General features: G+C 43.5%; 1 protein-coding gene across 2 annotated transcripts in view; it reads right to left on the bottom strand.

Moving 5' to 3' along the window:
• The window catches only part of AGO4 (argonaute RISC component 4), a 111831-nt gene extending 100673 nt beyond the window's left edge, over window positions 1-11158 (bottom strand). The window contains exon 1 of one of the 2 annotated variants that reach the window (XM_069756844.1): window positions 10856-11158. In XM_069756844.1, the coding sequence (XP_069612945.1) occupies window positions 10856-10874 (19 nt within the window). In that variant the 5' untranslated portion in view covers window positions 10875-11158. The remainder of the gene's footprint in view (window positions 1-10855) is intronic. The other variant, XM_069756843.1, reaches the window with a different exon arrangement.
• Between the last annotated feature and the right edge of the window lie 1289 nt (window positions 11159-12447).

Raw genomic sequence — 12447 nt, 5'->3', positions numbered from 1 at the left:
TTTTCCCGGAATAAGTCATACTGGAACGCATGGAAGAACTGCCGGGGGGCTCTGGTCTTTCACAATATGTCGCCAGAGCCCCCCGCAGCACCGGAGCCTTCAGCATCACCCGGGGCAGCAGCGGACAACCCCGGCAGTGGCGGCGGACGACAGCGGCGGCAGGCGGTAGCGGCGGCGGACACCCCCTCCTCCCAGCCTGTAATGGTAAGCGGTATATCCGCTTTGTTAGACGCACCCACATTTCCCCCCCAAATTTGGGGGAAATAAAGTGCGTCTTACAAAGCGGAAAATACGGTATATATATATATATATATATATATATATATATATATATATATATATATATATATATATATATATATATATATATATATATATATATATATATATATATATATACACACACAGTTAGGGCCAGAAATATTTGGACAGTGACACAAGTTTTGTTATTTTAGCTGTTTACAAAAACATGTTCAGAAATACAATTATATATATAATATGGGCTGAAAGTGCACACTCCCAGCTGCAATATGATAGTTTCCACATCCAAATCGGAGAAAGGGTTTAGGAATCATAGCTCTGTAATGCATAGCGTCCTCTTTTTCAAGGGACCAAAAGTAATTGGACAATGGACTCTAAGGGCTGCAATTAACTCTGAAGGCGTCTCCCTCATTAACCTGTAATCAATGAAGTAGTTAAAAGGTCAGGGGTGGATTCCAGGTGTGTGGTTTTGCATTTGGAAGCTGTTGCTGTGAGCAGACAACATGCGGTCAAAGGAACTCTCAATTGAGGTGAAGCAGAACATCCTGAGGCTGAAAAAAAAAAAAAATCCATCAGAGAGATAGCAGACATGCTTGGAGTAGCAAAATCAACAGTTGGGTACATTCTGAGAAAAAAGGAATTGACTGGTGAGCTTGGGAACTCAAAAAGGCCTGGGCGTCCACGGATGACAACAGTGGTGGATGATCGCCGCATACTTAATTTGGTGAAGAAGAACCCGTTCACAACATCAACTGAAGTCCAGAACACTCTCAGTGAAGTAGGTGTATCTGTCTCTAAGTCAACAGTAAAGAGAAAACTCCATGACAGTAAATACAAAGGGTTCACATCTAGATGCAAACCATTCATCAATAACAAAAATAGACAGGCCAGAGTTAAATTTGCAGAAAAACACCTCAAGAAGCCAGCTCAGTTCTGGAAAAGTATTCTATGGACAGATGAGACAAAGATCAACCTGTACCAGAATGATGGGAAGAAAAAAGTTTGGAGAAGAAAGGGAACGCCACATGATCCAAGGCACACCACATCCTCTGTAAAACATGGTGGAGGCAACGTGATGGCATGGGCATGCATGGCTTTCAATGGCACTGGGTCACTTGTGTTTATTGATGACATAAGAGCAGATAAGAGTAGCCGGATGAATTCTGAAGTGCACCGGGATATACTTTCAGCCCAGATTCAGCCAAATGCTGCAAAGTTGATTGGACGGCGCTTCATAGTACAGATGGACAATGACCCCAAGCATACAGCCAAAGCTACCCAGGAGTTCATGAGTGCCAAAAAGTGGAACATTCTGCAAAGGCCAAGTCAATCTCCAGATCTAAACCCAATTGAGCATGCATTTCACTTGCTCAAATCCAGACTTAAGACGGAAAGACCCACAAACAAGCAAGACCTGAAGGCTGCGGCTGTAAAGGCCTGGCAAAGCATTAAGAAGGAGGAAACCCAGCGTTTGGTGATGTCCATGGGTTCCAGACTTAAGGCAGTGATTGCCTCCAAAGGATTTGCAACAAAATATTGAAAATAAAAATATTTTGTTTGGGTTATGTTTATTTGTCCAATTACTTTTGACCTCCTAAAATGTGGAGTGTTTGTAAAGAAGTGTGTACAATTCCTACATTTTCTATCAGATATTTTTGTTCAACCCTTCAAATTAAACGTTACAATCTGCACTTGAATTCTGTTGTAGAGGTTTCATTTCAAATCCAATGTGGTGGCATGCAGAGCCCAACTCGCGAAAATTGTGTCACTGTCCAAATATTTCTGGCCCTAACTGTATATATGTGTGTGTGTGTATATGTATATATATATATATATATATATATATATATATGTGTGTATGTATGTATGTGTGTGTGTGTGTGTGTGTGTGTGTGTGTGTGTGTGTGTGTATGTATGTATGTATGTATGTATGTATGTGTGTGTGTGTATGTATGTATGTATGTATGTATGTATGTATGTATGTATGTATGTATGTATGTATGTATGCTTAATGCGCGCCGGCGCCGCCCTCTGACTGAACAGTCACAGCCAGGAGACCGGGAAGATGGCGGCGCTCAGCGATGGAACGGGGACAGGTGAATATAGTAAGTGCTGGGGGGGCCTGAGCTGGCGGCGATAACGGCACCTGACCCCCACAGCGCGCCGGTGTCCCCGCCTGCTCAGGCCCCCCAGCGCCGAGCGGGTCAGAGGCAGTATGGGGACGCAGAATGGAGCAGCACATCAGGATGGGGACGCAGGATGGAGCAGCGCATGACAGGATGGGGACGCAGGATGGAGCAGCACATAAGGATGGGGACGCAGGATGGGAGCAGCGCATGACAGGATGGGGACGCAGGATGGGAGCAGCGCATGACAGGAAGGGGAACGCAGGATGGAGCAGCGCATGACAGGATGGGGACGCAGGATGGGAGCAGCGCATGACAGGATGGGGACGCAGGATGGGAGCAGCGCATGACAGGATGGGGACGCAGGATGGGAGCAGCGCATGACAGGAAGGGGAACGCAGGATGGAGCAGCGCATGACAGGATGGGGACGCAGGATGGAGCAGCGCATGACAGGATGGGGACGCAGGATGGAGCAGCGCATGACAGGATGGGGACGCAGGATGGAGCAGCGCATGACAGGATGGGGACGCAGGATGGAGCAGCACATACCAGGATGGAGACAATATACCAATATAAATGCTCGCCACCCGGGCGTAGAACGGGTTCAATAGCTAAATATATATATATATATATATATATATATATATATATATATATATATATATATATATATATATATATATATATATATATATATATATATATATATATATATATATATATATATTTTTTTTTTTTTTTTTTTTTTTTTTTTTTTTAAGGGGGGCCTCCGTGCTTTCCTTCACTTCCTGTGTTGTGTATGTCCAGCTGGGTCCCAAGATTCACCATTATTTAAATTAGTACACATGCGTAGTAAGCTGCGTTCCCGCACTAAATACGCATGTGACTAGGAAGATAATGCGGTTTTACCACATCTAATGAAAGTCTGTGGGTATGCTTCCACGGTCAGTAAATGATGCGGGTTTGACGCCGAATTCATCCGCAGTGTCAAACCCGTAGCGGCCAGATTTTACAGCATAGTGGATGCGATTTCAAGAAATCCCATCTCCACTATGCGGGCAGGGACTACTCCGGCATCCCTGTGGAGACTGACATGCGGCATGTCTTTCGAGACGCAGCTTGTTAATTTATCTTGCGGAGACGCTCTGTCTCTGCAAAATAAATTTCCAATCCAATGTACTGGGCGCGGTGATTCCGCACGGTTCAGTGACACACACACACGTACATAAATGTATAATACGTAGCGCACGTCACACACCCGTGTACATATAAGTATAATACGTAGCACACATCACACCCCCATATACATACAGTATATCAGAAAGCCGGAGGAGTGACTGCTCCAGTAAGGAGGGAAATAGGAGAGCAGGGCAGGCCAGACAGGTGCTGGTAGGTGGGGGCTCAATTATTAGGGGAACAGATAGGGCAATTTGTCACAAAGACAGGGATCGTCGAACGGTGTGCTGCCTACCTGGCGCTCGAGTCCAACACATCGCTGATCGGGTGGACAGATTACTGGGGAGGGGCTGGTGAGGACCCAGCAGTCATTGTGCACATTGGCACAAATGACAACGTTAGAGGTAGGTGGAAGGTCCTTAAAGATGATTTCAGGGAATTAGGCCGCAAGCTGAAAGCAAGGACCTCCAACGTGGTATTTTCCAAAATACTGCCTGTACCACGTGCCAGGCCAGAGAGGCAACGGGAGATAGTGCAGATAGAGACCTGGGCACAAATAAGGAAGTTGGGTGTGTTGGTGGCATGGGAGGGTGGGGTTAGAACAGTTAATAATTTAAGAAAGAATAGAGGTGCAGAGAGATACATAAAATGTATGTAAACTAATGCCAGAAGCCTTGCCAACAAAATGGACGAATTAGAATTAATGGTGTTGGAGCATAATTATGACATAGTGGGGATATCTGAAACATGGCTGGATGAGAGCCACGACTGGGTTGTTAACTTGCAGGGTTATAGTCTGTACAGAAATGACCGAACGGATAGGCGAGGGGGTGGGGTGTGTCTATATGTACAATCATCCTTAAAACCCATCCTGCGTGATAATATAGGTGAATTTAATGAAAATGTAGAGTCCCTGTGGGTGGAGATAAGGGGAGGGAGAACAAATAATAAATTACTGATAGGGGTTTGTTATAAGTCTCCAAAAATAATGGAAGCAACGGAGAATATCCTCGTAAAGCAAATAGATGAAGCTGCGACTCAAGGAGAAGTCATTATTATGGGGGACTTCAACTACCCTGAAATAGATTGGGGAGCAGAAACCTGCAATTCCAGCAAAGGTAATCGGTTTTTGACAACTATGAGAGACAATTACCTTTCACAACTGGTTCAGGACCCAACAAGAAGGGGGGCACCGCTAGACCTAATATTAACCAACAGGCCAGACCGCATAGCAAATATAAGGGTTGAGGGTCATTTGGGGAATTGTGATCACAAAATAATAAGTTTTCATGTATCCTTTAATAAGATGTGTAGTAGAGGGGTGACAAGGACACTAAACTTTATGAGGGCAAATTTCCAACGGATGAGAGAGGATCTTAGTGTAATTAACTGGGACAATATCCTGAGACATAAAAATACACAAAGAAAATGGGAGACATTTATTAGCATCCTGGATAGGACCTGTGTACAGTATATACCGTATGGGAATAAACATACTAGAAATAGGAGGAATCCAATATGGCTAAATAGAGCTGTAAGGGGTGCAATAAGTGACAAAAAGAAAGCATTTAGAGAATTAAAGGAAGTAGGTAGTGATGAGGCATTAAATAATTACAGTAAATTAACCCCTTAATGACCGCCAATACGTCTTTTAACTGACCTGAGATATAAGAGAATAGCCTCCCCATACAGGTGACAATCCAGCATCTGTCAGTTGTACACTATAGCTGACAACTTGCTGTATCAGCCACGATCAGTATTTGCACCATCTAAATCTGTTTAACCCCTTAGATGCTGCTGTCAATAGTGACTACATCATTATAAATGGTTAACAGAGTGTGGGGGCTTCTTCTTTATCCCAATTGGTGCCCTCAGATCATGATTTTGTTGTCCTGATGTTTGCCATGGCAATTCATGACCAAATAGCGGCCTTAGAGTCTGACAGCTGTAGCAATCTGTTTAGAAGTTAGCAACATTTAGGTGGTAAAAATACACATTTTCATTTCTGTCATGCCACTTTGCATTAATTCCTGTAAAGCACCTGAAGGGTTAATAAACTACCTGACAGCAGTTTTCAATATGTCAGGGGGTGCTGTTTTTAAAATGGTATCACGTTTAGGGGTTTCCCAATATATGGGACCCCTAAAGTCACTTCAAACATGGATAAGTCCCTAAAAAAATAAATGTGGTAAATTTCTTTGAAAAAATGAAAAATTACTGCTACATTTTTAAACCTCCTAAAATGCTAACAAAATAAAAGAACATTTTACAAATGATGCTGATGTAAAGCAGACATGTGGGAAATGTTATTTATTAATGGTTTGCTGTTGTATGACTATCTGGATTAAAGGGATAATCATTCAAATTTAGACAATTGCTAATTTTTTAACATTTTTCTCAATTTTTTTATATTTTTTATAAATAAACACAAAAAATATTGAACTAAATTTACCATTATCATAAAGTATAATGTGTCACGAAAAAACAATCTCAAAATCACTGGGATTTGTTGAAGCGTTGCAGAGTTATTACCACATAAAGTGACACTGGTCAGATTTCAAAAATTTGGCTCGGTCACTAAGGGGTTAAATAAATTCTGTAAAAAGCAAATCAAGGCAGCAAAGATTGAGACAGAGAGACTCATTGCCAGAGAGAGTAAAAATAATCCTAAAATATTCTTTAACTACATAAATAGTAAGAAACTAAAAAATGATAGTGTTGGCCCCCTTAAAAATAGTCTGGGTGAGATGGTGGATGAGGATGAGGAAAAAGCCAATATGCTAAATGACTTCTTTTCATCAGTATTTACACAAGAAAATTCCATGGCAGACAATATGATCAGTGATAACAAAAATTCACCATTCAGGGTATGTGCACACGTTCAGGTTTTTTCGCAATAAGAACACATTAGAAAACGCCTACATATCCATCCTATCATTTAGAATGCATTCTGCAATTTTTGTGCACAATACATGATGCGTTTATTTTGCGGAAAAAACGCATTGCTGTAAAAAAAAGCAGCATGTTCATTAATTTTACGGATTTTCTGCATTTTTCCCGCTATTCTATGCATTTGGAAAAAACGCAAGAAAAAAAACGCATCAAAAACGCTTAAAAACCGCAAAGAAAAATGCAAAAAAAACGCATGTGGATTTCTGGCAGAAATGTCAGGTTTTTGTCAGGAAAATTTCGGCCAGAAATCCTGACGTGTGAACATACCCTCAGTGTCACCTGCTTAACCCAGCAGGAAGTGCGGCGGAGTCTAAAAATCACTAAAATTGACAAATCTCTATGGCCTGGATGGGATACACCCCCGAGTAAAGCAGGAATTAAGTACAGTCATTGATAGACCATTATTTTTAATTTGTAAAGACTCCATAATAACAGGGTCTGTACCACAGGACTGGCGTATAGCAAATGTGGTGCCAATATTCAAAAAGAGGGCAAAAAATGAACTCGGTAATTATAGGCCAGTAAGCTTAACCTCTACTGTGGGTAAAATCCTGGAGGGTATTCTAAGGGACGCTATGCTGGGGTATCTGTAGAGGAATAACCTCATGACCCAATATCAGTATGGGTTTACTAGGGACCGTTCCTGTCAGACTAATCTCATCAATTTCTATGAAGAGGTAAGTTATGGACTTGACCAAAGGAACCCAGTGGACGTAGTGTATATGGACTTTTCAAAAGCTTTTGATACAGTGCCACACAAAAGGTTGATACATAAAATGAGAATAATGGGGATAGGGGAAAATATGTAAGTGGGTTAAGAGCTGGCTCAGGGATAGGAAACAAAGGGTGGTTATTAACGGAGCACGCTCGCACTGGGTCGCGGTTAGCAGTGGGGTACCACAGGGGTCAGTATTGGGCCCTCTTCTTTTTAACATATTTATTAATGACCTTGTAGGGGGCATTCAGAGCATAATTTCAATATTTACAGATGACACTAAACTCTGCAGGGTAATCAATACAGAGGAGGACAATTTTATATTACAGGATGATTTATGTAAACTAGAAGCTTGGGCTGATAAATGGCAAATCAGCTTTAATGGGGATAAATGTAAGGTCATGCACTTGGGTAGAAGTAATAAGATGTATAATTATGTGCTTAATTCCAAAACTCTGGGCAAAACCGTCAATGAAAACGACCTGGGAGTATGGGTGGATGACAAACTCACATTTAGTGGCCAGTGTCAGGCAGCTGCTACAAAGGCAAATAAAATAATGGGATGCATTAAAAGAGGCATAGATGCTCATGAGGAGAACATAATTTTACCTCTATACAAGTCACTAGTTCGACCACACTTAGAATACTGTGCACAGTTCTCGTCTTCGGTGTATAAGGCTACGTTCACATTCGCGTTACGCTAATGTGCGTCGCTGTTGCGTCGGCGACGCGCCCCTATGTTTAACATAGGGGACGCGTGCGTTTTTTTGTTTGCGTTTTTCGACATGTGCATCGTTTTCGACGCTAGCGTCGGACGCACGAAAATGCAACAAGTTGCATTTTTCGTGCGTCCGATTTTCGTCAAAAAACGACGCACGCGTCGAAAAACGCAGCGTTTTTGCGCGCGTTTTTGGTGCGTCGCGCGTTGCGTCGCCGACGCACCGGCGCGCAACGCTAATGTGAACGTAGCCTAAGACATATCTGAACTGGAGCGGGTGCAGAGAAGAGCGACCAAGGTTATTAGAGGACTGGGGGGTCGGCAATACCAAGATAGGTTATTACACTTGGGGCTATTTAGTTTGGAAAAACGAAGAGTAAGGGGTGATCTTATTTTAATGTATAAATATATGAGGGGACAGTACAAAGACCTTTCTGATGATCTTTTTAATCATAGACCTGAGACAGGGACAAGAGGGCATCCTCTACGTCTGGAGGAAAGAAGGTTTAAGCATAATAACAGACGCGGGTTCTTTACTGTAAGAGCAGTGAGACTATGGAACTCTCTGCCGTATGATGTTGTAATGAGTGATTCGTTACTTAAATTTAAAAGGGGACTGGATGCCTTTCTTGAAAAGTATAATGTTATAGGTTATATATACACTAGATTCCTTGATGAAGTGTTGATCCAGGGAACTAGTCTGATTGCCGTATGTGGAGTCGGGAAGGAATTTTTTTCCCCAATGTGGAGCTTACTCTTTGCCACATGGGTTTTTTTTTGCCTTCCTCTGGATCAACATGTTAGGGCAAGTTAGGTTAGGCTATGGGTTGAACTAGATGGACTTAAAGTTTTCCTTCAACATTAGGCTTGGTTCATATTGCGTTAATGTGACCACGCTAACGGACAGCGTTGCACGGCGAAATTAACGCCGTGCAACGCGTCCATTAGCGCGCCCATTAACAGCAATGGTGACACGCATCACTAGCTAGCGATGTGCCGGTGTTTTGTGGCGCGCCGCGGACATCTGCGAGAGCGGGGACGTTTAATGCAACCCCATAAAACAACATTGCGTTAGCGCAATCCGCTAGCGCTAGGCGCTAAACGGATTACTCTAACGCAATATGAACCTAGCCTTAATAACTATGTTACTATGTATAATACATAGCGCACGTCACACACACTGTGTATATACACGTATAATACGTAGAACACGTCACACACCCGTGTACATACACGTATAATACATAGCGCACGTCACAAACACCCGTGTACATATATGTATAATACATAGCACACGTCACACACACCGTGCACATATATGTATAATACGTAGCACACGTCACACACACCCGTGTACATATATGTATACTACGTAGCACACGTCACACACACCGTGCACATATATGTATAATACATAGCACACGTCACACACACCGTGCACATATATGTATAATACGTAGCACACGTCACACACACCGTGCACATATATGTATAATACATAGCGCACGTCACACACACTGTGTATATACACGTATAATACGTAGAACACGTCACACACCCGTGTACATACACGTATAATACATAGCGCACGTCACAAACACCCGTGTACATATATGTATAATACATAGCACACGTCACACACACCGTGCACATATATGTATAATACGTAGCACACGTCACACACACCCGTGTACATATATGTATACTACGTAGCACACGTCACACACACCGTGCACATATATGTATAATACATAGCACACGTCACACACACCGTGCACATATATGTATAATACGTAGCACACGTCACACACACCGTGCACATATATGTATAATACATAGCACACGTCACACACACCGTGTACATATATGTATAATACATAGCACACGTCACACACACCGTGCACATATATGTATAATACATAGCACACGTCACACACACCGTGTACATACACGTATAATACATAGCGCACGTCACAAACACCCGTGCACATATATGTATAATACATAGCGCACGTCACACACACCGTGCACATATATGTATAATACGTAGCACACGTCACAAACACCCGTGTACATATATGTATAATACATAGCGCACGTCACACACACCGTGCACATATATGTATAATACGTAGCACACGTCACACACACCCGTGTACATATATGTATAATACGTAGCACACGTCACACACACCGTGCACATATATGTATAATACATAGCACACGTCACACACACCGTGCACATATATGTATAATACGTAGCACACGTCACACACACCGTGCACATATATGTATAATACATAGCACACGTCACACACACCGTGTACATATATGTATAATACGTAGCACACACCGTGTACATATATGTATAATACATAGCACACGTCACACACACCGTGTACATATATGTATAATACGTAGCACACACCGTGCACATATATGTATAATACGTAGCACACGTCACACACACCGTGTACATATATGTATAATACATAGCACACGTCACACACACCGTGCACATATATGTATAATACGTAGCACACACCGTGTACATATATGTATAATACATAGCACACGTCACACACACCGTGCACATATATGTATAATACGTAGCACACGTCACACACACACCGTGCACCTCAGTGCTGTTCGTTCCCATGACATGTGTGCTGCCCCACCGTTGTCCCCTACTACAGCCATGGAGCAGCCGCTTTCCCGGGGAAGGTCTCACTGTGGCCCGGGCACTCCCGGAAGAATGCAGCGCCCCCCTCCCGTGCAGGCGGCATATTACTAGCACAGCCGGGCACACCACACATCACGTCCGCACCATAGCCGACCTGCCTCAGGTGAGGCCTACCCATCCCGGGCTGCCCCGGCCTACATGGAGCCAGGCGGACACCACTTACCGGGCCCCACCGCCTCCATCTCCGCAGCAGTCCTCTCCGGGAGTCTCTTTTTCTCCGGAATATTTGCTCCGGGTGGGGGTCCCTCCACGGACGGAATCGGGTCTAGGGGAAGGGACGAAGCCTCCGAACGAAGGGCGCCTCCGCTGTCGGGGAAATGGCGCAGCACAGAGCGGAGAGGAGGTCTGTGGTGCTGCGGAAACACGGAGGGCAACGGGAGAGCCGCGGGTCAGCTGTGCCTATAAGGCGACACCGGAGACGGAAAAGAGGGGACCGAGCATGGAGCGGGGGCGCGCACTGAGGAGCGGGGGCGCGCACGGAGGAGGCGGAGAAGAGCGGGCGACGGAGTTTGCAGGAAGCCAGCAATGTGTGGTGTAGAGCCCGGTATGCCGGCTCTGTACCTGCTGCCCTCACCTAGGTGACATGTCACACACCAGGAAGGTCCGGGGCACTGGCTGCTTTTCTTAGTCTTTCTTTAAGAAAATTACTGTTTCTGAGAGAAAAAAACTGCTGATCTGCCATTTTTTTTAAAATGTAGGTTTCCATGATCCTATTCAGTGTAAGAGTAGGTGAGCAGGGCTGAGGGGTCTGTCCTTGGCCAGTTTGGGTTGATATAAAATCGACCGACTCCTAAAATCCTATATTATTTCTAAACACTTTTCAGGTGATTACTTTGTAGCTCCGTTCATACTGCACCAACACACACAAATGATACACCATTTGAAAGGTAAACTTGCCCTGTTCGGTTAAGAAAATAGCCAACCAAACCATCACAAAATACAGTTTAAACATTAATTTTCATAAACCTGCAGTAAGGAAAAATGACCTGCAGGTGGCACCACACTACCCCATAGCACACTACCACAAAGCTGCTTACAGGCATCACAAACAAATCATAACATTTGCCTTGGGGCTCTAGCTTGCCGAATGCCTTGCCCAGCCAATTTCAGGCACACTGGAGGATTGCACACTAAACTGCAGGTGAGTCACATATGCAAACACATTTGTAAACATGCACTGCTTTTTCGGTGATTACTTCGCCCCTCACACACAAATAATACACCATTTGAAAGGTAAACTTGCCCCCTTCAGCAAAAAAAGTTACAAACCACACATTCACGATTTGATCAACAAATGCAGTTTAAACATTCATTTTCAGAAACCTGCAGAAAAAAACAATAACCTGTAGGTGGCACCACAACCACTAGACATTTTTTTAGCCTCTATTTATCAAACCAATTTATTGTATTACCAATCTACATATATAAATACCTCTCTGTGTTCATCATCTCATTAAGTACATTAACTTAATGGGATCAGAACCGAGCTTGCTACAGAGATAAGGGAGCAGAACCAACCTTACTACAGTGATAAGGGAGCAGAAGTGAGCTTATTACAGAGATAAGGGAGCAAGACCAAGCTTACTACAGAGATATGGGAGCAGAACCGAGCTTCCTACAGAGATATGGGAGCAGAACCGAGCTTACTACACAGATATGGGAGCAGAACTGAGCTTGCTACAGAGATAAGGGAGCAGAACCAACCTTACTACAGTGATAAGGGAGCAGAACTGAGCTTACTACAGAGATATGGGA

Source organism: Ranitomeya imitator, chromosome 3 (genome assembly GCF_032444005.1).
Source record: "Ranitomeya imitator isolate aRanImi1 chromosome 3, aRanImi1.pri, whole genome shotgun sequence".
Classification (NCBI taxonomy): domain Eukaryota; kingdom Metazoa; phylum Chordata; class Amphibia; order Anura; family Dendrobatidae; genus Ranitomeya; species Ranitomeya imitator.
Note: the sequence above shows the minus strand (reverse complement) of the source record. Positions and strands in the feature narration are given on the sequence as shown.